The 22,664-nt window shown below is 52.3% G+C and overlaps 1 protein-coding gene and 1 long non-coding RNA gene across 6 annotated transcripts in view; one reads left to right on the top strand and one right to left on the bottom strand.

Moving 5' to 3' along the window:
- Positions 1–3,478: 3,478 nt before the first annotated feature.
- Positions 3,479–5,540, bottom strand: LOC141568991 (uncharacterized). The gene is made up of 2 exons (XR_012492344.1): positions 5,401–5,540; positions 3,479–3,706 (listed from the first exon to the last, which is right to left on the bottom strand). It is a non-coding gene; the product is annotated as an uncharacterized LOC141568991 (long non-coding RNA).
- The window catches only part of ACLY (ATP citrate lyase), a 40,742-nt gene continuing 23,129 nt past the window's right edge, over positions 5,052–22,664 (top strand). For 2 of the 5 annotated variants that reach the window (XM_019747692.2, XM_019747691.2), the window contains exons 1-11: positions 5,936–6,093; positions 10,207–10,388; positions 11,533–11,655; positions 13,330–13,392; positions 13,938–14,128; positions 14,556–14,635; positions 15,790–15,920; positions 16,687–16,805; positions 17,686–17,822; positions 18,512–18,573; positions 20,638–20,755. In XM_019747692.2, the coding sequence (XP_019603251.1) occupies positions 10,230–10,388; positions 11,533–11,655; positions 13,330–13,392; positions 13,938–14,128; positions 14,556–14,635; positions 15,790–15,920; positions 16,687–16,805; positions 17,686–17,822; positions 18,512–18,573; positions 20,638–20,755 (1,183 nt within the window). In that variant the 5' untranslated portion in view covers positions 5,936–6,093; positions 10,207–10,229. Of the gene's footprint in view, positions 5,310–5,935; positions 6,246–10,206; positions 10,389–11,532; positions 11,656–13,329; positions 13,393–13,937; positions 14,129–14,555; positions 14,636–15,789; positions 15,921–16,686; positions 16,806–17,685; positions 17,823–18,511; positions 18,574–20,637; positions 20,756–22,664 lie in introns of those variants that run through there. The other 3 variants (XM_074320633.1, XM_074320631.1, XM_074320632.1) reach the window with 2 other exon arrangements.

The raw sequence follows: 22,664 nt of genomic DNA, 5'->3' as shown, positions 1-22,664 counted from the left end.
AAGTCAAATCATGTCATTCTGTTCAAAACCTTGCAATGGTCCCCCACTTCACTCAAAATAAAAGCTGCTTTCCCCATCATCTGTCCTCCAGCCACCTTACCTCCTTGAAGAGGAAAAGAGCAGAATGCTCCTTCCTAGGGCCTTTGCTCTGGGTGTTAGCTCAGCCCCAAATGGCCTGGAATTGGCCTGGAATGCTCCTTCTCAGCCACTTAACTGACCCTCTCTCCTCCTTCATGTATTTGCTCAAATCCTTTGCAATGAGGCTTACCCTGACCACCCTATTTAATACTGCAACCCACTTGCCTTTTATCTTCCATTTGGGAATTCCTGATCCCCTACTCGGTTGTTTTTTATGTAACACAACTTTCTGATACACCAAATAACTTCTTTATTTATTTTATGGATTGGTTATTGCTACTGGTTACTGCTATTGGTTATGGATTGGTAAGCTACTCATGGGTGAGCATATTTCCTTATTTCATTCACCTTTGTTGCTCCAGTGCCCAGAACAGTAACTGGCACATTGCAGGTACTCAGTAAATATGTGTTGAATGAAAGAACCATGGTCCAGTTCTTTGTGATAATCATTTCCTTGCTTTTCTTGTAGTTTTCCACCTGTGTATCCATTCTAAGTAATACAATTTAGGGTTGGTTGTTTTAACTCTATGTAAATTGTAAATTGAATCATACTATATATTTCCTATGTTCCACTTTCTTTTACTCAACATCATGGTTTTGTTTTTGGGGGTTTTCTTTGGCATCCCCTTCTTACCCACCACTTTCCTCCCCACCCCATGGAGTGCTGCCAGTTCAGCACAACAGTACATTCTGTATCCAAGAGCCTCCGCTGGCTGCAGCCCGCAGCTTTTGGCTGCCCCTCCAGACAATGGCAGAGCCCAAAAGGCCTGATAGCCGCTGACAAATGTATGTGAATGACCAGCTCATAGGAAGTGGCCTTCAATAGCCTGATAGCTTCTTGTATCCTGACATTGTGAAGGCCCACTTCCTGTGCTTCTCAGAAAAGCAAGGCAGAGCTGGGGTAGGGGCAGAGGCAGGGCTTCCCTGTCTACTCCCTGGGCCAGGCTCTCCTACAGTATTCAGCTGGCTCCCCCAAGGAGGCCACCAGTTTCACCTGTTTTCTGATTCAAGGATGAATTCCCTGCTGGCCTCTGACCAGTCCCTCCACCTCCTGGCCAAACCCCACCCAAACCTAGTCAGAACAGAACGACCTATTTCTAGAGTTTCCGTGATTCCACCGCTTTGCTCAGTACCCCCTTCCCCTCCCAATTCCGGAATCTCAGGCCTTCTGCTGAGAAAGGCATTCCCATGTCTACTTGCATCTCTGCTACATGTAACACACACTTCCTGATGTCCGCTGGTCACTCTACTCTGAATGATAACTTCGATAGGCTTACCAAGGCATATTGAGTTACTCCTTCAGCCTTACCTTCCCAGACTGAACAATCACAATACCTTCAGCTTCCTCCCTGCCGCAAAAAGCAAAGGGCAGCAAGACAGCAGGGAAGCAGGGAGGCCTCCTCTCTCTCTCGAGGCTCCAACTGGACTCAGGAAAAGGCTTTCCCAGGTTATGCCTCCCCACACACTTTGCCTACCAGCAGAAGCTGGTCGAAGGGATCAAGACCAACTAGTAGGAAGGCAGGAGCAGAGAGGGGAACTAATGGACGGACTGTCTCTGTGGAGTCAGGCTCTAGGCTAAGAGCTTTCCCCTCGATTACCTGGAGACTTACGTAGTAAATCCTCCTATTACAGACAAGGACACAGAGAAGTCAAGTCACTGGCCCAAGTCACCCAGCTAATAAGAGGCAGAGCCCTCCTACCCCCAGCCTTACTTAGCACTGGTAGACAGGCCTAGGTATAGGGGAAAGGGGAGGGTACCATTTGCCCACTCCTCTCACACCCCCTTAGGACCCCCACTCCCTATCCCAGATATTGATAGTCCTCCCCCAATATCCTGGCGCTGGAGAAGTGTCGACGTAAGAAATGTCCAAACCTTTAGAGAACTTTTATGAGTTTATTTGAGCCAAACTGACAACATAACGCTGGGGAGCAAGATCTCTAATACTCCCTCAACATGCTGTTTTTGAGATTCATTCATGTTTTGTGTGTAGCTGCAAGTCATTCATTTTCCCCTGCTGTCAAGTTTTTCATTGTGTGAATATATCACAACCCATCCATCTATTCAACGGTTGGTGGACATCTAGGTTCCATCCAGAGCTTGGACGATCTCACGTGTGTCTCTGGGTTCATGTGTGTGTGAGATTCTCCAGGGTACATACCTGGGAGTGGAGCTGCAGCGTCTTAGTGTATGTGACTTCAAGTTTACGAGATAATGCCCAATGGTTTCCAAAAGGATTGTATCAATTTGCCCTCTGCAGTAAGGTCACCTCCGTGGGTCTCAGTGTCCCCTGCATTTCCTTTGCAAAATAAGATTGGACAAGAGGATTTCTGAGGTCACTTGGTTCTGATGGTCTATAAATCTGTGAAAAAGGAGCCCTGAAGCAGCACTTGGGGCTGTGCATCCTTGAGGCAGCACCTAAGTTGTGAGGGATAGAGGTGAACGCAACCCATGCTTGGGATGAGGCCTCCAAACATCCTAGGGGAGGCACAGTGCTAAACTCTTAAGATTGGTGTTGAGATAGAGACTTTGGCCCTGATGGAGGCTGGCAACTCTTATCTGTACACCGTGACCTCTGCTTCTGCCTGTCCTTGAGAGACTTCCCAAACATAGAACATGGCAAAGAGAGACCAGAGGCAAAAATAATAAACTCATTCAGAGATAAGTTTAAACATGTCAGGTAAAAGTCAAGGGTTAGTGATCTCTGTATGGGGGGAACTATGCAGGTTCTGTCTTAGAACAGGAAGTAGTAAATGGCCTCCCTAGAGGAAGGCTTCCTAAAAGAGGAGGGAATTTCACAGGCATACACCTGGTAGGGAGGAGGCAGTGACAGTTTTGTTTTTTGTTTTTAAATTGGGGAATATTGGGAAACAGTGTGTTTTTCCAGGACCCATCAGCTCCAAGTCAAGTTGTTTTCAATCTAGTTGTGGAGGGTGCAGCTCACTGGCCCATGTGGGAATCAAACCGGTGACCTGGGTGTTATGAGCACTGTGCTCTAACCAACTGAGCCAACTGGCAGCCCCAGCAACAGTTTTTAAGACAGGGTGAAAGCAGAGCTGTGGATGACTCTGGGAAGTGGCTAGTCAGGAGCTGGTTGCTCTGGCTGGAAAATATTTCCTGAGCACAGATGCTGGCTCTGGCAGAACCTCCCTGGGGAGCTTCCCCAGGACTCAGGGGCTGGTCAGTGTTGGGCAAAAAGTGAGTGATACAGGAGTGAGAACCCCCTCCCCACTCCTTTTCTTCCTAGGGTGGTTGCTGTCGTCTCTGTCATAAGGAGAGGTGGGTTTAGAACTGCACACTCAAGTAGATTCCCCACCCCCTACAATTTCTTTCATTTACATGTTCATTCAAGCATTTATTCAGTCATGCATACAGTGAGTGCCCAACATGTGCCTAGCCCCCATGCTAGGCACTGGGGAGGCCAAAACGAACCAGGAACACTTCTGGGTCTTGAGGAGCTTACAGTCGAATGGGGGAGACCCACTGGATATGATTTTCTTCTCCTCTTCACCTGTACCAGGTTGTAGTGGACTGGGCAAGGGACTCGGCAGCACAGGGTCAGTTGCTCATCTGCAAAATGATGATGACACTTAGCTCAAAGGATTGCTGTGAAGAATATGTGCTAGCACCCATGCCTTTCACATAGTAGGTGCTCAATGACTATTAGCTAAAATGAATTCAAATTTAGGAGGGAATCATTAGGCAGTCTAAGGTTCCTGAAACTATGATAGACTGCCCAAAGCTTGGACACAGAGATGGTACCTATATCCTTCTGTGTCCAGTGACATGGACCTGTCCTCTAGCCCAGTTTAGAAGATTCAAAAGGGAAAAGCAAAAGAGTTGAAAGCTTTTAAGTCAGAGAACAGAAAGATGCGAAGTTGGGGCCATGTTGATTAATTCACAGCACAGGAGCCTCTATGGAGACATGGTGGAATAATGAGAGTCCTCCCTGGGGAGGTAGGGGAAGGGGGTTGGGGGCAGAGACCTAGAATGGGACCACTGAGAGAACTGAAAAATACCATGATTGGTTCATGCACCCTCTGGCCCGCACCTCTCCTCCCTCCCTCTCTAAACAGTTACTTTCTTCTTTCCCCTGCCCAAAACTAGTCAAACAGGTCCAGCAACACTTGGATGGGGCACTTAATCACTCAGCAAATATTTATTGAGCGTTTACTGTGTACCAGGCCCTATTTAAAATGCTGGAGACACAGCTGTGAAGAAAACAAAGCTCTCTATTTTCATGGACATATGCAAGTATATCTGAAGGATAAATTGTTAGAAATGGAATCGCTGGAGCAAAGATTATTTTCATTTTATTGCCAAGTTGATGTACAAAGAGTTTATTATAGTTTATGTTCTACCTGGATGCCTGTTTCTGGACGAGTCTATCTTTCTAACCAGAGGGATAACAACTGCACACGTGATCTCTCCTGACTACAATCTTCCTGATAGCCCACCAAGACCCTGACTTGCTGTTTCCCAAGGCCAGAAATGGAATACCTTTATAGATGTTTTCTTTACCTATGAGAGGTGATCCTTCTTTGAGATTTGTGCTATTTGGAGATAGATGAGGAGCTGCTATTTCAAGAGGAAGGGACCAGAAAGTGACGTCATCAGGGATCACTTGGTTCAGGCACAGGCAGCAACTTTAGCTGCTCCAGTCCTGGCTGTAACTGGATTCAGGGGAGGCGGGCTTGGCGAAGTTTTTGTCCATAAGAATGTCACAACATTTTTACAATGTGAGTGTGACCCAGGTGCTTGGCAGGGGCACAGGCATGCTGACCGTCTGCACACTGAGTTAACTCCTTAACCTGAGTGGCTAAGTCCATGAATCTCCACCCTGGAGCTAGACAGCTGTTAGGGTCAGGGAGCAGCTCCAGAGACCTACAGGACTGGGGTAGAGGTAGCAAACTCCAGAATGTCGGAGCAGTAGATACATCCTGCTTTCCAGGGCTGTCTGATTTTAAATACTCTGGCCCTCAAGCTCACCAGCACCTGTCAGACCGGTGACCCAGTTTTTGGTTCAGAAAATGTAGTCTGGCGCACAGGTACGGAGAAGGAGGCAGCAGTGACTATGCACGGGATTAGGGGACAGGGGAAGGAGGAGCAGGAGAGTGGCAGAGATGGCCTCAGCCCGGCGCTAGAATCTCCCGTGAATCCGCGCTGAGAACAGGTGAGTGGGACACAAGGCGATGTGACTGGCACCCTCCTAACCCCACTTGCTCGCCCTGTCCCCAGCCCTATCCCACACTGGGAGGTCTGACCTGTTAGCCTCGGCTTTCGGCCTCGCCCCGCCGGCTCAACCCAGAGGGTCCACGTGCATATGGGAAAGCATTCTGCCCTGGCTGCTTAAAAAGCGGGAAAGCAACTGGGTTCGTAGTGGCGGATTTCAGGCAGTCGGGATGCAGACGTCAGTTTTTCCCTTGGGGAGACAGGAAGTAGACGCCAGGTCCCCAAAGCGACGCTTACAGACTGCTCCGCCAACACCCCTCCAACAACACGCCCATTGGAGTGGCGGTCAGCCCAGCCCCTAAGCGATCAGGCCACGGCCCCCAGCCCGGTAGGTTCTCCTCCCAGCGTAGCCCCACCCATCTCCCCACCCGAGGCCCCGCCCCCTCCCCGCCTCCGACCAGCAACCTCCGAAGAGGCAGCGCCGCTGACCATTTGGACGGATGCGCTGGTCGGACTACAAATCCCAGCAGTCCCTGGGGTCCTCCCACGGGGGCGGGGCCATGTCGAGCAGCGAATTGGGAAGAGTCCTGGCGCTCAGGCTAGGGAACGCGTGTGACCAATTGTCGGGCAGCTCGCGACGTGTTCCGATGGGGGCGGGGAGAAGCCCTCCCGGATCTGGACAAAAGCCGGCTCACTGGCGGCTGCGAGAGGCTGGCGGGCTCTGGTTAGTGGCTGGTGCGTCAGGGCCTGTGGAAGGAGCGCCGCGCGCAGACTTTTGCAGAGAGGTGAGTGGAGGGCGGCTGCTTTCTCGGGAGGGCCCCCACCTGGCCCTGGAGCTTCCTGCCTCCCTCCCTTAACCCGGAACCGCCTCTCCCGATGTCGGCTTGGTGTTCACGAGCCCTCCCTGCTTGGAAGTTTTAGGGGTCTTAGCTTTAAGGTTAGCTTTCGTTCGGGGCCCCGGCCAGCGGTCGCGTGTCGACTACCCCCCACCTCTCCCACCTTCTAGTTCCTGGGAGTTTGCACAGGTCTTGCCGCCGACCTTGCTTCTCTTCTCTCCGCCGAATTGCATTTGCTCCATGCTGGCGCCCCTCACCCCCTCCCGGGGTCAGTTATCGAGCCTCCTCGGGCTTTATCTGGGCACCTCTCGCCCCGATCCGGTCTCCCCACCGGATGCGTGGGAGGGGAAGTAGAGAGAGCGGTGGCCACTCGCCCTACTCCGGCCCCTCACAAGCCAGGCTCAGGCCCTTGCTTTTAGTTCTGCGGCGAGTCGAGTGAGCCGGACGCGCCGTCGCGGCGGGCCACGAGGAGCCTGGCCCCAGGGTGCCCGAGGCCTGGCCTCGCCTCTAGGAACTGGCCATAGAGTGGCGGCGCAGGCGACCCTCCTCGCTCTGGAGGTGCCGTGGGGCCCAGCCTCCAAGCGACAGATGGCCGGGGGGCCTGTTTCCCTCCCCACCCCTGGCGCTGACACTGAGCTTGGCGGAGGCAAGGTCCTCAAGGGGACGGAGGATGCTGCCGCCTCCCTCCTGTCTGGCCTGGCAGAGGGCCAGTCCCAGCGCCTGCTGCCCTCTCCAACCTTGGCAGATACTATGCAATTACAAGGAGTTCTGCCATTAGGTGGTCCCTGGCAGGCTGCCTGGGAAGAGGATTTTGGAGAGGATGGTGGGGAGCAGTGTATAGCACAATAACTTTGCTCTGGGTTTCAGCCAGTTCAGTTCTTTGGATTTCTGAAATGTTGGGTGATAGACAGCTGGTAGACCCCAGCTGCGCAGAAGGGTAATTTTCATCCCTTACAGAGCTTAAACAGCGTGGGAGACCTCCATGGGAAGATCCCTCAGATATTGGGCAGTTGGTGTCTCTACCGTGATTCTGACACTATGTAGGGGACACTCACAACTCTGCCCTCTCCTTTACTCCAGGGATTGCCTGTTTTCTCAGAAAATCCCACTCTTACGGGTACTAATCTGAAAATGAGTACTTTTTGTCCTTCCCAGAGAGACCCCAAGCAGCCTCCCCAGTGGTTCCCTCTCTATTGACATCATGTCCCAGGGGTACATGGCGAGGGAACAGGCTCCTTTCATTCAGCCTTCCCCGTGGGCTGCTTCTGCCCTCTGGCTGCTGTAGGTGAATTCAGTCCTGGGTCACTTACCCTGTCTGCAGACAAGACCCCATTCAGCTCATACCATCCCTCCCTTGAAGAGAGAGAGAAAGAGAGTGTGTGTGTTTCAGGTTCCTTGGCATGATTTCCCCCAAATGGTTTACACATTTACCTGTTACTAGGTAATAGTTTCTTGGGCCCCAAAGGGGACCGCTGGGGTCTTAGCTGTGCCCTGAAACTATCATCAATTTGAAAGCACATTCAGCTCCTGGGAAGACAGCCTAAGACTTTGAGGGTGTGCTCCCCAAACCCAGATTGCTATATACTTTTAAGTCCCGTTGTCACTAGAGCAAAGATTCTTAACTGGTGGTCTGGGGGCCATCAGATCATAGTCACAGGCCAGCACCTTGATATGTACAATCAGGTATGTGCACGTTTTTCTGGGCTTTTTCTTCAGATGCACAAAAGAATCAGCCCTCAAATAGGTTGAGAGCTGTTGCCCTAGAGATACTTAAAGACCCCGCTGAATGATTAAACTTGCAACTTATCTCCACCCAGTCTACTCCCTGGATTTGTGAACTTTCTTACCCTGCCTTTGTGAATAGACAGAGGCCAGATTCTTTTCCTGCTTTTGTTCTGTTTTATAAACTCTCCGTCTCTGCCTTATAAGTCCTGTCGCATCAAACCCACCAGAGTGCTCTGGTGACAAATCTGTTGTTTTGGTAAGCTGGCAAATCTTTTCTATCCTGCATTATCCGCTTGTTACGTCTTTTCTCCCATCCTCTTCCATGAAGCTCTGGGATCTGAGATTTGATCTGGGGCTCAAGAAAATGATGACAGAAGGTCCCTTTTCTCACTCTGTCCTGTTCAAAGTTGGGTCCCTGTTTTGGGAGGTGCCAGGTTTGGGGGATTGTTGTTCTGGGAGTGTGTCAGACTTCTCTCTGCAGGAGAGGCATAGTTGAGAGGCATCCTGCTTCCTGGATTTTGTGATCAATTGTGTCTGATACGTCTAAACTGCTGAGGGTGGTCAGAAGCTGACCTCTCCTTTCTCTGTTTGATATGCCTTGTGCTACACTCTGTTTGGGAGGGGGGTGGGGGCAGGTGTACCCATCTGATTTCAGGACCAGTTTTTCTGGTCTAAGTTAAGAAGGTTGGGAAATGGAGCTGGAGTGGGTGGGGGTGGAGGACTGGGGCAGTGGGGCTGGTTGAGGCATCTCCCTCTGAAACTCATGTTGAGATGGAGCTGGAAGTCATTCCAGGTGGAGGCCAGGAAAGGGAACGTCTGTTTTGAGCCCCTTCCCAGCTACCCCACTTTGGGCCAGACCCCAGGCTGAATGTGCCCATTGTGCCCAGCTGGAGCCGAACAGGGAGGCTGAGGGAGCCAGCCAAACCAGGGTTAGAACCTGCAGCCCCAGCCCAGTTGGGAGGGAGGTGCAGAGTGACCCCTGGAACACTGGCCTTCCCTGAGCTGGGAATGGAGACCAACCTTCCTGCGTGAGGAAACCAGCCAGCTCGCTAACTCCGTCTTCCTTTATATGCACTTGACTTTTCTCTCCTAGCAAATCCAGCAACTGCAGTTTTGGATCTTTGTGGGAGACACAGGAATGACTTTCCCTGATCTGGCCAAGCTCTTGGCCTCATGGCTTGGTTTCCTTTCCCTCCCTGTTCCTCATTCCTCTCTCCAACTGGCTTCTGTCACTACCCATGGGAGAATGGGTGTGTCAGGATAAAGCAAAGAGGAAGCAAATGAAATTGTCACACAGATCCTTCTTTGATGTGAAGGGGGCGTAGAGCCTGGTCCTTGGAGAAATAGTCTTTTCTCTTGAGCTGAGTGGTTTTCTGGGGGCCAGGAGTAAAAGGGTTTGGATTCAAGTCTTGGTTCTCCTGCTACTTAGTTAGGCTTCTTGGGCAAGTTATCTTAACCTCTCTGAGCTTCTGTTCCTCATCTGAAAAAGGTTATGAATTTCGATGCACCTCACGGGGCTCACATAGGTCAGTTTCTATATACATGTGACTGAGGTTGGTTTCTGCTTCCTCCCCCAGCCTTGGCTCAGTTAGAAGTGACCAGTATGGGGTGGTCCCCAGGGAGGCCTCTGTTTTGCTCTAAATTAGCAGCTGGGTGACTCAGTGGGGTGGGTGTGATGCATTAAAGGTCATCGATTCCCCGTCCTGTGTCTGCTCTGAACTCGGGTGGGAGTCTAGTGACGTGGGAGAAATGAGCTTTGAGATGACACTTCATCTTTGCTCCCCAGGGGCTTCATCTCGCCTGAGTCTAAGTAATCATCTTGCTGGCCTGGCCCTCAGCCTGGTGTGTGTCAGTGGGTGGGTGTGGGTGGGGGTAGACAAAACCTGTAGGAGGAGTAAGGCCAGGATTGCACAATTCGGCTGTCCTCCCCACAGGTCACAGACCAGAGGGTGTGTTTCAGTGTCTGTGTGCCCACCTTGGGTGCGACTAGCACTCAGGTTTGGGTCACACCACCGATATTCCTGTTCTCCCCACCTAGCTGCCTTTTGTCGCAAGACGGATGTTGTCATGGCTGAGCTGGTTTTCCTAGAGGGAGTAGAGATAGGATTCAGGCCGAGTCCTGGGGGAAATGCCACCTTTATTTTTCTCCACCATTTTGTGATACTCTTGCTGTTTGAGATCCCATCCCTCCTGCTGGGGCAGCCCTTTTTTTCCCTCTTGGGAAGCACTGAGATCTGGTTTTATTGTCTGGGGACAGCCGGGCGTCCGTCTGTCCTGCTGGAGGAGGTAGTGTCTCCATTTCCTGCCCCTTCTGACCAGCTCCTCTTACCCCAACAGGTAGAGCCGGTCCCTCTGCAGCCATGTCAGCCAAGGCGATTTCAGAGCAGACGGGCAAAGAACTCCTTTACAAGTACATTTGCACCACCTCGGCCATCCAGAACCGCTTCAAATATGCCCGGGTCACCCCTGACACAGACTGGGCCCGCCTGCTGCAGGACCACCCCTGGCTGCTCAGCCAGGTGAGTCCGCCCCGTCCTGGACCCTTTATCCAGGCCCAGAGTCCGAGGAAGAGAAAGCAGTTGGTTTGTTGGAGATGTCCGAGGGGTCACGCGATGGCACTGCCTGTGGCAGTGGGGAGTGTGCAGTGGGCTGAGCAGGGCTCTCTTTAGCTCCTCGCGTGTTGAGGTTCCCTGGCCGGCATGGCATTCAGAACATGGGCATGGACTGGACACACGAGTCTGAATGGCAGCTCCCTGTGTATTAACCATAATAGTGGGCATAATACTCACCCTGTGACTTGTAAGAATCAGCAGTGATGTCTGGAAAGCTTTTAGTGTGCTGCCTGCCATGTGGTAGATGCTCAGTGAAAAGTATCTGTGTGCCCCCTCCATGCCCCACCAAGTGGGGTCTGTCAGGAACGTGTCAGGGGCATGAGGAAGTACGACATTCTACTTTGTGGACAGTGGATGATGGCCTTGGCGGGAGGGGGCAACCTGGAGTAGAGGCTCCTCTTCCGATCCCAGCAGAGCCGCTGTTGGGATGAGTTGGGGAGCTTAGGCTTCTTTGGCAGGACCCAGAAAGCAATGGTGGGACCAGTGGTGGGGGTTTCAGGGATGCACGTGTCCTCCCACTGAGAGGCAGCCCAACCACAGGGAGCTGCCCCTAGAGGCAGTGAATTACCTGGCACTAGAGGTATATGAACAGTGGCTGGGGGCTGCTTGTTGGGCTTGTAGACAGGGTTCAAGCACAGGGATGGGGTTGACCAGATGCCCTCTAAGGGTCTGTCTCTCTGTTCTTCCTTTTGAAACACAGGCTGGTCCATGTCCTGAGGCGTTTATGGTTTAATGAAGTTAAGATACCATAGGGAGAGGGTAGGGAATCATTTATTCATTCAGCACGTATTTGGTGAGCACCTACTCTCTGCCAGGCCCCATCCTGGGCACAGATAGGTCTAGATTCCTGGTTGTCAAAAGAAAGACGTAGGTTGGGATAGGTGAGGGGAGCTCCTAGGAGGAATTGACCCTGAAGGAGGGGTGGGATTGGTTTTGGGAGCCCAGTAGATTGGAAGCCACCCAGGCTATCCTGTGCTCTGGGTCCACAAACTGTCAGCTCTTATTCTACCCTCTCTTTCTTTACTCTAAATACAAATCCCTCTTGTTCCAGAGCTTGGTGGTCAAGCCAGACCAACTGATCAAACGGCGTGGAAAGCTGGGCCTAGTTGGGGTCAACCTCACTCTGGATGGTGTCAAGTCTTGGCTGAAGCCACGGCTGGGACAGGAAGCCACAGTGAGTCTGGGTATAGGGTCAGGGTGGGTGTGCTGTAGTAACAGAAGCAAGCATGGTTGCCTCCAGATGAGCAGCCATCTGGCTCATCCCCATAACTGGTCAGATTGCAGCCTGGGGAAGGAAGGAGTCCTGCAGGGCCAGTCTGGGAGCTCATTCCCAGCTCTTTATCAAGGAGTAGCTAGCTGTACTGCATAAGCAACCCCCGTACCACTCAAGAGCCAGGTGGGAGTAGTCTGTTTTCTCTAACGGTGAATCTGAGATGAGACTCTGAGGCCCATTCTGCGAACTCCTGTCTTTTCAGGTTCCCGAAAGGAAATGCTAGCTTTTCATGATGTGCATACCCTAAGAGAGTGGGTAAAAAAGTTGAAGAAGGGAGATGCGGAATCTTTTTTAGACAGAGGTGTGATTGGGCCGAGAACCTAGGATGTGACAGTTAATACTACTGAAGAGTTCATTCAATTCTCGGCTTCTCCTGGCTTGGTGATTAAGCTCAACTCTGTAGATGAGAGAGCTGAAACGAAGTACGTATGGGTTAGGAAGGCTAAGACACGCTCAGAAATAAAATTGCATATATTCTTTTTCTCCTAAGAGGAGCTGGAGAACTGAAGGGAGGGATAGGCTGAGGCTTGGTTTAGACTAGGGAGGCTTTGTTGCATCTGGGGTGACCGTGGACCAGGGGTGAGCTGTGCTCTTCCTTGGCTGCCCCAGAAGTAGGATGAAAGCGGTCGTGGAGCCAGCGTCCTCTCTGATTGGGCTTCCTTAAATTAGCTCTTCACATTAATTCCCAGTTTCTGGCACTCGTGGGTGAAAAGGGATCCTTGAAGTTGTTCGTGGGTCTGGGGGCTGAAGGATCTTGACCTTTGTACTTCCAGGCTTCGGGGGAGAGGACAGCAGAGTTGGGGGCGGGGGGGCTGAGCAATGTCCCCAGGGAGGTCCTCAGGCTCCCTTCTCCTCAGCTGGCTGTTGGGAGGGGATGTCCGGGACGTGTGAGCTGGCAGCAGCTTTGGCCCTGGCAGGAGTGGCTCATTACCTCTGATGGATCACTGTCTGCTCCCTGACTCAGCAGTGACGCACAGGCAGGCGGGGGCTTCAGGACGCGCAGGGATGAGGGCTGTCTGCTTCGGCGGCCACCAGGGATCCACTCCAACTGATTAGCACTGCAGGCCTGTTGTCCTCAGCCATGAAAGTCTGCGTGGAAAGTTTTCCTGGTCAAGCTCTTGCTCTCTCTTCCCCCACCCTCCTTCCCCAGACCTGGACTCACATCCTGGGGCTGGGTCTCCCTGCCTGGGCTGTGGGATGGATAGTCTTGATTTGCCTGAGCTCGTCAGTTGGTGTGATGGCAGAGAGGGAGAGGATGTCCAGTCATTGCTTCTGGGCGTGGGGCAATGTTGCAGCTTATTTATTACTCTCTAGAGGAGGCAGAAACAATGTGTAAGGTCAGTACATGTCGAAGTATGGCTGGCACAGGGCAAGTCCATGGAAGAGGGGATCTCGTGAGGACTTCTTTAGCTTAGGGGTCTGTGACCCCATTGCCCTGGTTTCGGGAAAAATCCCTGTGTTATAGTGCTTGGGCCCCACCTGTGATGTGAGGGCGAGGAGGCGGGAGCTCCCCCTTTCTGCCCTGGGGAGCGACATGTGCTGTCCATCTAAGCTTGATTTCTTCGATCTCTGTAGGTGGGCAAGGCCAGAGGCTTCCTCAAGAACTTTCTGATTGAGCCCTTCGTCCCGCACAGCCAGGTATGTGGGAGGTGGCTCCAAGCTGGGTCTTCTCCCTCCTGGAGCCTTGTGTTACTGACTCTAAAATGATGAAAGGAGAAATCAAGCTGCTGGAGAAAAGTCAAAGGGACCAGAGTCTCTGAAGCTGCACTAAGGGTCTGAGGGGGCTACGGAGCAGGGAGTCCAGAGATGAAGGAAAAGGCTTAGTTTGCAGCCAGAAGGAATCAGGGCTGGTGACTTCCTAGTGCTGGGATGAGAAAGATTCGAAGTCAGGACCCCTTCCCCCTTGAGGCAGGAAGAAGGCAGGTGGAGTGGACTGGCTCTGACCAGGGCTTCTCAGGGCATAGCCCTGATTCCAAATTCCAGAACAGGTCATGCTGGCTCAGTCTGGACTGTCAGCCAGCGAGGCAGTGGCCTCTTCTGTCCTCTTGTCCCCAAGGGTTGGGTAGGGAACAGGTTTCCTCTGGTGAATGTTCTCTGTGGGTTTTAGAAATGAGTCCACAGGGGCTGGACTCTGTGCCCAGTTCAGTGCCCCTCACCCATGCGGTGCTCTCGTCCTCTGTAAGGCGGAGGAGTTCTACGTCTGCATCTATGCTACCCGAGAAGGGGACTACGTCCTGTTCCACCATGAGGGAGGGGTGGACGTGGGCGACGTGGACACCAAAGCCCAGAAGCTGCTTGTCGGTGTGGATGAGAAGCTGAATCCTGAGGACATCAAGAAACGCCTGCTGGGCCATGTCCCTGGAAACAAGAAAGAGTTGAGTGAGGGGCTGCAGAGAGGTGGCGGAGGGGGCATGGGGCAGGCCGACAGGCTCTGGGCACAGAGCAGGGAGAGCAGAGTGGTCCTCTCTGCCCGGGTAGGAGGTGGGGAGCAGGCGGTAGGCACAGCCCCTCCCTGTTCCAAGGAGCGAGGTGGGGGGTGGCTGGCTCAGACTGAAATATGCCGCCAGCGTCCCTCACCTCCTTGTCCCTGTCTATCTGGTGCCTCTTCCTTGGCTCCCTGCCTGGCAGCTCCTTTCCACCTCAGTGGCTAAAGAGCAGTGTCCAGGGAGCAGGCTTAGCAGCTGAAAGCGAGGGGTTGGTGCGGTGTCGGGATGGCGGGACGTGGAGCTGTCAGTGGTGGTGACATGGCTGCTGAGCCCGCTCCCTGAAGGACTGACTGTCCCTCTCTCCCTCCCCTTTAGAATTCTGGCCAGTTTTATCTCTGGCCTCTTCAATTTCTATGAGGATCTGTACTTCACCTACCTTGAGATCAACCCGCTTGGTAACTGGCTCTGCTGGGGTGGGATGGGGCACGAGTCAGTTATAGGAGGGTCCCAATGCCTATAGTAACCCTGGCCTTGACGTTCGGAGGACGTCCACTTGCAGAGGACCGTACAGGCAGGTGTGTGTGTGCGGAGGGAATCTCCAAGATCATTGAGTGCAGGCTCCTGTTTCTGAGTTCTCAGAACACCGTGATTATTACTGTTTTTGACCAACTCCAGCTTCTGTCTTTGGCCTTAATTTGTTCTGAGGGGGAAGTTCTTGTTTTGATCTGACTGTATTCTGTGGCTGTTCCCACCAGTGGGTTAGGCTGTTGGCCCAGCACAGGGCTGCCTCTGCACTGGTCCGACCCTTTAGGCCCCTTTTTCCTCTAATTTCTCAGAGGCTCCCTCCCTCGCCCCTCCAGGAGTTGGTCAATCACTGACCTCCAAGGCTGGAACAGCTTGGCCCCAGCTTCTCAGGCATGGAAGGAGGCAGGTGGTGTGGACTGGCTCTGGTCAGGGCTTCTCAGGGCAAAGTCCTGATTCCAGATTCCAGCTGGGGATACAGCTCATCTAATGGACCAGATGGCTCTGTGCTGACTTAATTAGCTAAATGGCCCTGGGGGAAAGGGAAGACGGATGTTCAGTGAGGCGGCAGTAAATGAACCCTCCTGGCTGGGGGCCCCAGGCATCCCATGGCTTCTCATTCTCCCTGACAATGAGGCTTCCCCTAGCCAGACCCCAGGAAACCCAAATGCGCATACATATGTGCACACCTGGGGGGGGTCTTCTGACAGCAACCTGTACATTTAATGTTTTTTTAATGGCAGGGCCCTGGATAGATTAATAGTTAGATTTTTAAGGCACAGAGTATAGCATTTTATAAACGTGTTTAAAAATTGCCACAGCATCTAAAACAGACGTCCCTATCATATTACCTAAAGGTTAGGGAGGGGGGAAACTGGTCTTCTAGGGTTTGTTTTTTCTTTGATGGGGAGAAAGCTGTGTCTCCATGAGAATCATTCTGGTTTCTTGCCAAGTGAGAGAGTCGTTAGGTCTGTGTGGGACCTGGACCCCATAGGAAGTTAGCGTGGGGAAGTCTGTGGAGGGGTTGGGAGGTTGGTGGTCACCTCTGCCTGGGGCTGGTGTCTGATTGCCTCTGCCTTTCTCACAGTCGTGACCGCAGATGGCGTCTATGTCCTTGACTTGGCGGCTAAGCTGGATGCCACTGCTGACTACATCTGCAAAGTGAAGTGGGGCGACATAGAGTTCCCTCCCCCCTTCGGGCGCGAGGCTTATCCAGAGGTAAGTCTGGTTTAGGAAGGAGATGGAGACTGATGGGGGTGGGGAGTAGGGGAAGGGTAAGTAATCTCAGATGAGCATTAGCCCCCCCCCTCGTGGGCTGTATATTTGGCAGGGAAAGGCAGACTGAGAACCATTTAATTTTCTTAAAACCCCAAAGGGGGTGGGGGTGGGAGTCAGTCAAGCCTCTGAATCCCAGCCAGAAATCCTTTTAGACTTCTCTCTCAATCAACCTCCCTGGGCTCTTAACTTGATTTGTTGCTTCTCGATAATTCTGAGTGGCTCCCCTTAATCCTGATGGGAAGGTAGTTCTCTCTGCCACTTGCTGAGAATTTTAATTGCCCCTTCCCACTCCATCTTCGGAGAGGTCCTCGCAGCAGAATCAGGCCTGTGTGACGTAACCCAGGCCAAGGAAAGAAGCTGGACTGGGCGAAGGGGAGGGTCATTAGATGATCTGGGCAGGCAGATGTTGGGAGTGGGGGTTGTTGTAGAAGCAGAGTGACCTGGTAAGACTTGGGGCTTGGATAAAGGGCCAAGGACTTGAAGTCAGAGAGAAAGGAACTGAGAAATTTGTCCCCAGCTGGTGACTGTAGCCATGGGTGGTTTTGGTACTTGAAGATGCCATCATTTTTTGTCCCAGGCATGTAGGGCCCCACATACTCCCTTCTTGCTGGGCCTATTAAGGCAATTGATAGGGAAAGAGGAGTGGAGGGGTCTTGGGGGTGAAGGGGGTGACCCCAGGGCCCACCTGTTGTTGTCTGGTTCCTAGGAAGCCTACATTGCAGACCTGGATGCCAAAAGTGGGGCAAGCTTGAAGCTAACCTTGTTGAACCCCAAGGGAAGGATCTGGACCATGGTGGCTGGAGGTGGTGCCTCTGTCGTGTACAGGTGACTGAGGGAACTGCTGAAGGGGTGCCAGTCAGTCCACCCAGGTCCACACATGCGTGGCCTGGATCAAGCTGCTTCACCTCTGGAGGTCTCCAGTTTCTTCCTCTGGTGCAGCGCAGGAATTGTGGGGCTTGCCAGAGGGGTCCGAGGGGCACTGGTGAGGGTCTGTAGCTTCCTGTTTGCTTCTAAATGAAGTTATTTTTATTAGTTTTAGTTCTCATCATTAGTGATATGTGCTCCACGTAAAGGTATAGCAAATACAGAAAATGAACCAGAAAGTGAACGTTGCTGCCTTCCCACCCCTCCCCCCACCAGGCCATCCCAGTGAACACTTTGCTATGTGTCCTTGTAGGCATTTTAGTGCTTGTAGTAGTATGTGTACTTTTATACTTTATAGAAATATCAAAATCCTTTTCTACACCTTTTGCGATAATTGGTGGTTTTCCACTTAAAGCGCAGTGGATGTCTGCTCATTGCTAGGCCTGTGATCGGCCCCATCCTCTTCCATACTTGGCTAGGCTTCCCTCTGGCTGTAGCAGTTTTCCTTCCACATTGGACAGCCTGGCAGGGACTCCTGGAATGTGCGTTTTTTCTTTGTGTTGGGAGGTTCTTTTTGTTCATGTCACTTGCCCTTGTTGGTCAGTCCAGGACCCCACGATGGCCTAGGCCTGGCAGAGTGCACTGCCTGGGAGAGTCTGATGCAGCACAGTTAACCTTCACGTGTGACTCGTGTGGGGCTGGAGGGTCTGAGGTCTGAGAGGTCACTTCCACAGTCTGACTTTAGGGGTTCGGGGGCATTTCTGTGTCCTCCCGGTCACCAGGCTGCCACCCTCTGCTGCTAGAGTTGGAGCCAGCACTGACTTCCGTGTCTCCCTGGCAGTGATACCATCTGCGATCTAGGGGGTGTCAACGAGCTGGCGAACTACGGGGAGTATTCAGGGGCCCCCAGCGAGCAGCAGACGTATGACTATGCCAAGACGATCCTGTCCCTCATGACCCGCGAGAAGCACCCAGAAGGTGAGACACACACACGCGCGCGCGTATACACACTCCTTTCGCAGGACAGCCTGGCATGCTACAGGGGCAACAGGAGGCACTGAGGTTGTGGTCCTGGTTCTTTGCAACCTGGGGGTGCTCATCTCACTTTTGGACCTCGGCTTCCCTGACTGCACAGTGGGCAGGACAGCATCTGTCAGGTGGAGGGCTCTGAGAGGACGAGGAGGAGACGTGTACGTGAAGCCCTATAAGCAAGTGCAAGGGAGGAGGTCGGGTGTGCTCTCACTGTGCCTGCTATCAACTCAGTCCTTACAGGCCCACTGAGACATGTATTACCTGGCGATTCCAGCTTCCCTTTACCACCAGTCCAGTGTCTGGGGACTAAGACCAGTTCCCCTTTGCTGAAGTCCGGTAGAGATTCCCATCAGGCGTATCCAGAAACCAGGCTGGGTTTGTAGATGCCCACCCGGGAATGATGTAGATTCTGTGGGTTTGGATTAACCACCTGCCTGGTGGTATAGGTGATGGAGAGTGGAGCTGATAAGGCCGACAGACCTCAGGAGAGACCAGCCTGCTCCCCCTGACACTGCACTGATACCTCCTAACAATGGTGGGGACCCTCGCTCAGAGGCGAGCATTCTCGGTTGGTTTCTTGATAAGATGCCCAAGTCTACCTTTCTAACCCTTTCAACTTCCCTCTTCAAACCCAGGCAAGATTCTCATCATCGGAGGCAGCATTGCGAATTTCACCAATGTGGCCGCCACGTTCAAGGTAACCAGCCATAGTGACTGCGGTTTCTGGGGAACATGGGTTTGGGGGAATCAGGGAAGGGAGGTTTCCACCAGCAAGGTTTAAGACAGAAGCAGGCTCACATGAGGTACCCAGTCTGGATTGGGGCTCTTGCCCCAGGGTCCCCTGTGGAGAAGGCAGAAGACAGATCTGGATGTGAAGCTGTGTGTCTCTGGGCAAGCAGCTGGCACTCACCCGGCCATAGTTCTGCCATCTGAAGTGTGGGGAGCAGGCAGAGTTCTGCCACGCCCCTTTTCAGGACAATTCTTGAAGAACTGGCTTGATGGACCCTTGTTTTCAACCCTCCATTCTGAGACACTCTGGGTTCTCTGCAACTCCTACTCTTTCCATCTCTCAGTCGGCACCTCCTTCAAACTGTCAGAATGTGGAACGTGTTTGGATGATCTGGGGCTCCTGCTTACCCAGCCAGGGGCCCATCAGCCTGGGTCCCGGTGCATAGGTCAGGGACATGGGCACACAGTTTTAAAGTGTGACTGCTGGTCAACAAGGAGGACATCTGACATATCTCAAGAGTTGTTCCCTTCAAGGCAGCCACCTCAGGAGGCCATTTATTATTCACATTCTCAGATGCTCGCTGAAGCTCTTCAAAAGAATATGTCCCATCTGATAGTTCCATATACATTTTGAGAATAATGAATAAATAAATGTCAACCCTGAAAGGCTGAGCTCAAGTAGTGGAGCACCAAGCCTCATCAGTCCTGCCTAAAGCAGGGTGTCCCTAGTTGGACTTGATTCAGCAGACAAATCTGAAACACGTCAATCTTGACAGCTTTGTTTTAACTTCTGATCAAACCTATAATAAAGGCAGCACTGGTGATAAGGGTGGTTAGGTCTGGAGCAGGAACTGTATGTAAAGCTTTGGGTGAAATGGCCTGGGTGACAGAAAACCCCCCCCTCCCACTCCGGTTCAAGCCATTGTCTCTCAGTCTCGTTGTGTAGAACACAGCTCCCTGGCCTATGCTGGTATTATGAGCCTTGCGCTCCCCTCTGGCTGAGGCCGTCAGTTGCCGGTCGTTGGTCGGCCACTCACAGCAGCTCTCGCCAGCTGCCGGCCACTTATGATGGCTGCCGGCTGCTCCTTGCACCACACTGCAGCCCACAGTTGCTCATGCCAACCTCTGGCTGCTCACAGCAGCCCAGCTCCAGGGAGAGCTATTGTTCACAACCTTAGCTGTGGAGGACACAGCTCACTGGCCCATGTGGGAATTGAACCGGTGACCTCGGCGTTAGGAGCGTGGCACTCGAACCACCTGAGCCACCAGGTAGGACGGGGTGACAGAAATTTTAAACTCCTAACTTGGTAAATGAGCCCTCTGTCTGGAGAGACAAAACTGGTGCACTGCTGAACATTCTCCCATGTTTCCAAAGTTGATAGGCATTGCAAGGGCTATTCTCCTAAATCTCTCGAAGAAGCTTTTGTAGGATGTTGACATTTAAGTAGACTATGTTCTGATACTTGCATAGGTCCCCAGCATAGATTTTTTTCCCCCACCCCCAAATTGCAGTAGGAGATAACCAGAATGACTATAGGGGCAGCCAGTTAGCTCAGTTGGTTAGAGCGTGGTGCTCTTAACAACAAGGTTGCCTTTCAATCCCCACATTGGCCACTGGTTGCTGCACCCTCCACAATAGATTGAAACAACTACTTGGAGCTGATGGGTCTTGGAAAAACACACTTAAATAAATAAAAGTTTTAGAGGGAAAAAAAAGAGTGTAGACGCGGTAAGAGAGAGACCATCGAAATCCCTCTGATGTTGGAGGCCCAGCACCCCACACATTGAGGGGTGTCACACCTGAGTATTCATTCTCACCTGTTACATGACAAGTGATCACACATCCTAGGCCTTGGGTAGCTTATGCATAGTCCAGTCCACACATAACAGTTTTGACTGCCAGGGCCTACCATGCTTTATGAATAGCAGCCCTTGTTATGTACTCCCTGGTATGTTTGCTTATCATGGTAATAAATGATTGATGGCTGCCTTATTTTTAGCCACATGTGTGTTCGTCCCTTTGTGCTTCCAGGGCATCGTGAGAGCGATTCGGGATTACCAGGGCCCCCTGAAAGAACACGAGGTCACAATCTTTGTCCGAAGAGGTGGCCCCAACTATCAGGAAGGCTTACGGGTGATGGGAGAAGTTGGTAAGACGGGGACCTTTTCTCTCCCTCCCATCCTGAGTGTTGGAAGCCTGCTTCCTTGGGATTCCTGAAGGAGAGTCAGCCTTTGGACACTTCCACGCTCTCCCACTCCCTTCTCTGGTTATGCAGCTTGCTTCTACTTCCACTCTCTGCCCTCCTCTGACATAGAGCACCTGTCCTAAACTTCAGAATGGGCAGTAAAACATTTTCATTAAGCTGTTTGTTTAACAAGTATTTGTGCAACACACCTGCTGTATGCTGGGCTCTGCTAAGCACTGAGGTTACAGCCACACACACGACAGCCAGCCAAGCCGTCGTGCAGTTGAGAACATTGACTATAATGTCATGTAGTGCTAAATGCATGAAGGAAAACAAAGCAGGGGGAGGGGAATGGCGTGTGTGGGAGGGGACGGGGGCAGTTTTAAATGGAGTAATCAGAGAATGCTTGACTGAAGGTGACATTTGGGCAAAGACCTGACGGAGAGCGGGGGAGCAGGTCAGTGGGGATTATCTGCAGAGGAAAGGCAAGTTCTCAGGCCCTGAGGTGAGAGAGTCAGCGTGTGCGGGCCCAGCGGGGGTGGGTGGGGCATGCAATGGGGCCAAGGGAGCGAGTGGCAGGATGTCGGGAGGCAGAGAGGCAGCGAGAGCAGACGTGGGGCTAGGACAGGTCCCCGGGGGTACTTGGCTGTGACTTAGCAGCCACTGGGAGACTTTGAGCAGAGGAGTGACACAATTTGACTTAAGTTGAAAGGATTATTTTGGCTTCTGGGCAGAGAACAGACTAAAGGGTAGAATCAAGGAGAGCACTTAGGAAGCTGCTGCAGAGTCCAGGGCAGTGGTGGCCTGGATATGGTGGCTATGACGGCAAGGGTCCAGTAACTGGGAGAACGGGAGAGAGTTGCCCCTTGCTGAGATCATGGAGGAGAGGGTAAGGTATCCCATTTTGGTTTCCTCTCTCCCTTCTGCATTTTGAGTGGCTCCGATAGATTCACGCGACCTCAAGCTCAGAGTTTTCAAAAAGTCTGGGACCATAGCTCATCAGTCAGGACTAAAACTGGGTCTCCCTAAGTTGACCTAATAGACCCTGAAACACGTGAACTTTGTGACCAGCAGCTTTGGTCTTGAGTAAAGTACAGTCCCCATTGGTAAGAGCAGTTACGTGTGGAGCACGACTTCTTGTGAAGTGCCAGAGGGGTGACAGACGGAAGATGCTCGTACTCAGTGAGTGTGCTCTCTGAGTGGAGAGACAAAACCTTTTCGTCTGCCCAGTTTTGCAAATCTCGTATCCATGGCGAACACTAAACCCACCTGAATCACTTAAAGTGGTTTCAAGTTCTAGGTTTCCCCTAAACCAGTATCTGCTATGGGCCTGGACCTTGGAACAGTGAATGTTACTCAGTCGCAGCTGGGACATTGAACAAGTAAACAATTAGTGGAACAAGATGCTGTCAGATAGGGATCTATCGGTGAAGTGGGCAGGGTGGTGTGGCAGAGAGCAGCTGTCGGGGGCAGGAAGGCCTTTCTCCAGGTGTGGCACTTGATCCACCTCTGACGAGGACAGCCTGGTGATCTGCAGTGACAGAGCTCCACGTGGAGGCAGGAGCAGGCCCAGAGGCCAGGCCAGGGAGGCCGGAGTGTGGCAGCTGCAGGCAACGAGGTCGAGGGGGTTGGAGAGCCAGGGTCCAGGCTGTGAACAGGAGCAGTGCGGACTCAATGCTTGTGATCACTTGAGAGCATCAGCGAAGTCATTTCTTGTTCTTATCAGCGAATGATGTTTACGCAGATTTGTTTGGTGATGGAGATATGACAGCTGACTAATGGGTCTTGACTGGACGTGCCAGACATCAGGCAGGACTCTAAAGGGACCTTTGCAGACTTGTGTGGACTTGGGCACATACTTGAAGACTTGAAT

This window comes from Rhinolophus sinicus, linkage group LG15 (genome assembly GCF_036562045.2).
Source record: "Rhinolophus sinicus isolate RSC01 linkage group LG15, ASM3656204v1, whole genome shotgun sequence".
Taxonomy (NCBI): domain Eukaryota; kingdom Metazoa; phylum Chordata; class Mammalia; order Chiroptera; family Rhinolophidae; genus Rhinolophus; species Rhinolophus sinicus.
This window is presented reverse-complemented; position numbering and strand designations above follow the sequence as displayed.